The sequence below is a fragment of the Clupea harengus genome, chromosome 8 (genome assembly GCF_900700415.2).
Source record: "Clupea harengus chromosome 8, Ch_v2.0.2, whole genome shotgun sequence".
Lineage (NCBI taxonomy): Eukaryota > Metazoa > Chordata > Actinopteri > Clupeiformes > Clupeidae > Clupea > Clupea harengus.
The window spans coordinates 11,493,579-11,498,054 of NC_045159.1; the positions used below are offsets into that span (position 1 = coordinate 11,493,579).

General features: G+C 33.4%; 1 protein-coding gene across 1 annotated transcript; it reads left to right on the forward strand.

Annotated features, from left to right (window-relative positions):
* Nucleotides 1-2,543: 2,543 nt before the first annotated feature.
* LOC105905966 (trace amine-associated receptor 13c-like) lies at nucleotides 2,544-3,551 on the forward strand. Its single transcript, XM_031572810.1, has one exon. It carries the CDS (start codon nucleotides 2,544-2,546, stop codon nucleotides 3,549-3,551), a length of 1,008 nt encoding a protein of 335 aa, XP_031428670.1.
* Nucleotides 3,552-4,476: the final 925 nt, after the last annotated feature.

Genomic DNA, 4,476 nt, shown 5'->3' on the forward strand with positions numbered 1-4,476 from the left:
ACTATAAACAAGATAGAAAAGATAGGTATAAACAAATCATAAAATGGTGAAATTTCATGAAATAAATGCAAACAAAATAATACATTTTTGACTCCAAAGGCAAATATGCTCATATTTTTGCAAAAGAAGTTTGAAGCTGTTTTTTGTATTTATTTATATTTATTTAAGTATACTATTAACTGTTGTTTACAGTTAATATAATGTTCATAGTTTGAAGTTAAAAAGTTTGAAGCCAAGTGTTTTGTATGTATTTATATTTATAATATACTTTAAACAGTTAATATATTGTTCAATTTGAAGAAAAAAAATTTAATTGAACAAAAGAATTGCTAAAGTATTGAAGCTGTAGTGTGTGTACAGAGTGTGTGTGTGTTTTGTATTTATTTGTATTTATTTAAGTATAGTCTAAACTTTTGTTAACAGTTCATATATTATTTAAGTTTTAAGTTAAAAGGTGTTTTGTATTTATTTATATATATAATCTACTTTAAACAGTTCATATATTTGGCAATAAAGCCTTTCTTAAATGTCGTCAATCGTAAACATTTTTTTTTTTTTTTATAAAAGTATCGGTTCCGGCACCGTTTAGGCACCGGTATCGTTTTAAAAGTATCGGTTATGTACCGGTATCGGATAAAAACCAAACGATACCCATCCCTACTTATGACAGTGAAGAGCAGGCAAGCACAAACAAAACTAGCCATCAACCTTTTAACAGAGAAAATACCGAAAGGTAAACGGTCAAAAGTGTGGCTGTATTTCGCACAAAAAGATTCAAACAACGCAACGTGCAGCAAATGCAACAAAATAATTGCGTGAAAAGAGGGGAGAGAAGGCAAGTGTCAACGGCAGATCAGCAACCGAAGACTGAAAAATATACGGAGATGACAGCTAAACTACCAACGGTAGTCTCTTAAAGGAGAAGTACACATTTTCTCGTACTCAGTGTGTTCAAGTAACAAGATTAACTTTAAACAAGATAGAAAAGATAGGTATAAACAAATCATAAAATGGTGAAATTTCATGAAATAAATGCAAACAAAATAATACATTTTTGACTCCAAAGGCAAATATGCTCATATTTTTGCAAAAGAAGTTTAAAGCTGTTTGTATTTATTTATATTTATTTAAGTATACTATAAACTGTTGTTTACAGTTAATATAATGTTCATGGTTTGAAGTTAAAAAGTTTGAAGCTGTAGTTGGAAGCCAAGTGTTTTGTATGTATTTATATTTATAATATACTTTAACAGTTAATATATTGTTCAATTTGAAGAAAAAAATTGCCTTGGCAATAAAAAAAGCCTTGCTGAAGTATTGAAGCTGTAGTGTGTGTACAGAGTGTGTGTGTGTGTTTTGTATTTATTTGTATTTATTTAAGTATAGTCTAAACTTTTGTTAACAGTTCATATATTATTTAAGTTTTAAGTTAAAAAGTGTTTTGTATTTATTTATATATATATAATCTACGTTAAACAGTTCATATATTTGGCAATAAAAAAAGCCTTTCTTAAATGTCGTCAATCGTAATTATTATTATTTTTTTTATATAAAAGTATCGGTTCCGGCACCGTTTAGGCACCGGTATCGTTTTAAAAGTATCGGTTATGTACCGGTATCGGATAAAAACCAAACGATACCCATCCCTAATAATAAGTGAGTTAAAGGTAGTTAAATCAAAGTCGTTTCTGCAAAAGAGTGAGAAGCAGCTGCGTTTTACAAAATCCCCTTTAAAATAGACTTATACTATAACAGAAAAAATAATTGACTTATACCATGGGAAATATATCTCTTTGTATTCACTCAATTTAACTCACATGTGATATCAGGCACCATACAGTATACATTATAGCACGCTCCCACTTTTGTCATTGCTACCAAGCTGTCTAAAGTTGCATTGCTTAAAATCCATCCATCCAAGTCAATAAGGAGATTACTTTGTCCCTTGACTAAACAAGGCCTACAAGTGCAAAGAAAACAATAATGAATTTGTAAATGGAAGTACTTTTCTGTTTGTATTTTTGCATGTTTTTGCATATTCCACTCTTGATGGCAGTCAACAGATATTTGGTCACATTCAGTTGTTGTGCAGTGCATGCTCCAGTTAGATGATAATGTTCTACACTGAACAAAACAAAATGTTTTACTGTGAAACTGACCTTTTTCAAACAGATATTTCCTCTCAAGTTAGGTGAAAAATCTGAGAAGAAAGTGAACGATGCCACCTAGTGGAGGGGAAAGCCATTTCAATAATCAAAATCAAAGATTGCATGAGTATGAGGGTTTCCAAGAAACATTAAACCCCCCCTATTGGGTGGGTATTATGTCCAGATTATAAAAGAGCCACACAAACTTCAGGCTATTATAGGACAACAACTGACTAAGGACAACACTGAAGAAAATCTAACCTAAATCTCTCCATATTAAGCGACCTGGAGAATACATCAGATAATCAGTATATGAATAACACTGATGTGAAGAACTAATTTGTCGTAAAATAACATAATTGTAATTGCAACAAATTCAATTTTTTTCATTGTCAAATGGAATACTCTGCTGATAGTACACATGACCTTATAGAATATTGTTTTCCTCACAGCAATTTATCTTGCACTCGGAAGGCTCGCACAAGAGATGAGTATGCTCTGATGTATGTTTTCTTTTCATCAATATCAGTGTTCACAGTTTTTGTAAACCTACTGGTGATCATCTCCATCTCTCATTTTAAACAGCTGCAGACTCCAACCAACCTTTTCATCCTTTCTTTGGCTGTGGCCGATTTATTGATTGGTGGAATTGTAATGCCAGTAGAGGGCATGCGATTAGTTGAGTCATGTTGGTTTTTGGGTAAGGAACTTTGTAACTTTTTCCCAGCTGTCATATGCATACTTGTGTCAGCATCACTTGGGCATTTAGTGTTTATAGCTGTGGATCGTTATGTGGCTGTGTGCAAACCCTTTTTCTATGCGTCCACAATGACAACTGGAAAATCTGTGGCATGCATAGTACTATGCTGGCTCAGCTCTGCTGTATATAACTGGACTCTTTTGCATGTAAATGAGAATATGAACAACCCCGAGAGACAAAGTAGCTGTCTTGGAGAATGCCTGCTGCTTATTGACTTTACATGGAGCATAATAGACCTTGTATTCTCCTTTATATTACCATGTTGCATATTGTTTACTCTATATCTTATTATTTTCTTTGAGGCCAGAAATCAGGCACGAGCCATAACAGCCCAACAAGGCAGTATCTCAAACAATGTAAAATATGCCATTTCAAAGAGCTCTGACAGAAAAGCAGCAAAAACTCTAGGTATTGTGATATTTGTTTATCTCATGTGCTGGATCCCATATTACATCAGCATTCTGACACAGGAGAGTACTTCTATTACAGTGTATGTTTTATCCTGGCTTATGTACATGAATTCATTTGTAAACCCTCTTATCTATGCTATGTTTTACCCATGGTTTAAGGTGTCAATAAGACACATTGTTACTTTAAAGATTCTAGATACATCATCATCTCATCTACATCTGCTACCGCAGTGACCCTACTTGTTTATATGTTATGTGAATTACTTTAAGTTGCAGTTGTAGTAATAGTTGAGTATGCTGCCATGTGGATGCTAGTTTATATTACATTGTTACTGGAGTGCAAAACACAAAAACTAAATTTTGAAAACATAAAACAGCCCTGAAGAACAGATACAGCATACAAAAACAAGAACCTGTGGTCCTGAGATGCAGACGCAACATACAAACACAAGAGCTTGCAGTCATGAAGTGCAAAACAGAAAAACAGGGGCAAATGCAGCACACAAATACAAAACAGAAGTTTTGTTTATCAGTTGCACTTAGGTTTTTGTTTTTGTATGTTGAATCTACACCTCAGGACCTCAATGTTTTTTTTTGTGTGTGTGTTTGTGTTTTACACTTCAAAGTTGCAAGTTTTTAATTTTTGTGTGTGTGTGGGTTTTGTTTCCTAGTGTTTTGCACTCCAGTGTGACCGTACTATATGGTCTTAAGTATGTTATCACTGTGACTTATGAAAATGAGTTATGTGTTCTCTCTTTACTTTTTAATAAAAAATAATTGTGTTTGAGCTAGTGGTTGACCTAATGCACAGCAAAGCCGAAGGTGGTTTTTAAAGGAAAAGACAAGAATTCAAATGTTTTGTTTTAGAGAAATAGTAAACTTGACTTGTTTAACTTTGTGTGAACATGAATGTAAAGAGTTGGATCTTCACTTTAATCATCATGACTTCCCCTGAGAGGTAGACTCAGTAATTTTAAATATAGCGTAAATATATAAAAAGACTAATAAGGAAAGGTTTCACATACTTAGAACTTGAGTAGAGAACTAGAGATCCTACCTCATGTGAAAGGTCAGCCCAAACTCTTGGTGCCTCCACCTCTTGATTTTTACTTGAGGTACCAACACTCAAGCTGTTGCTAAGGTGGACCACGCTAGGGCG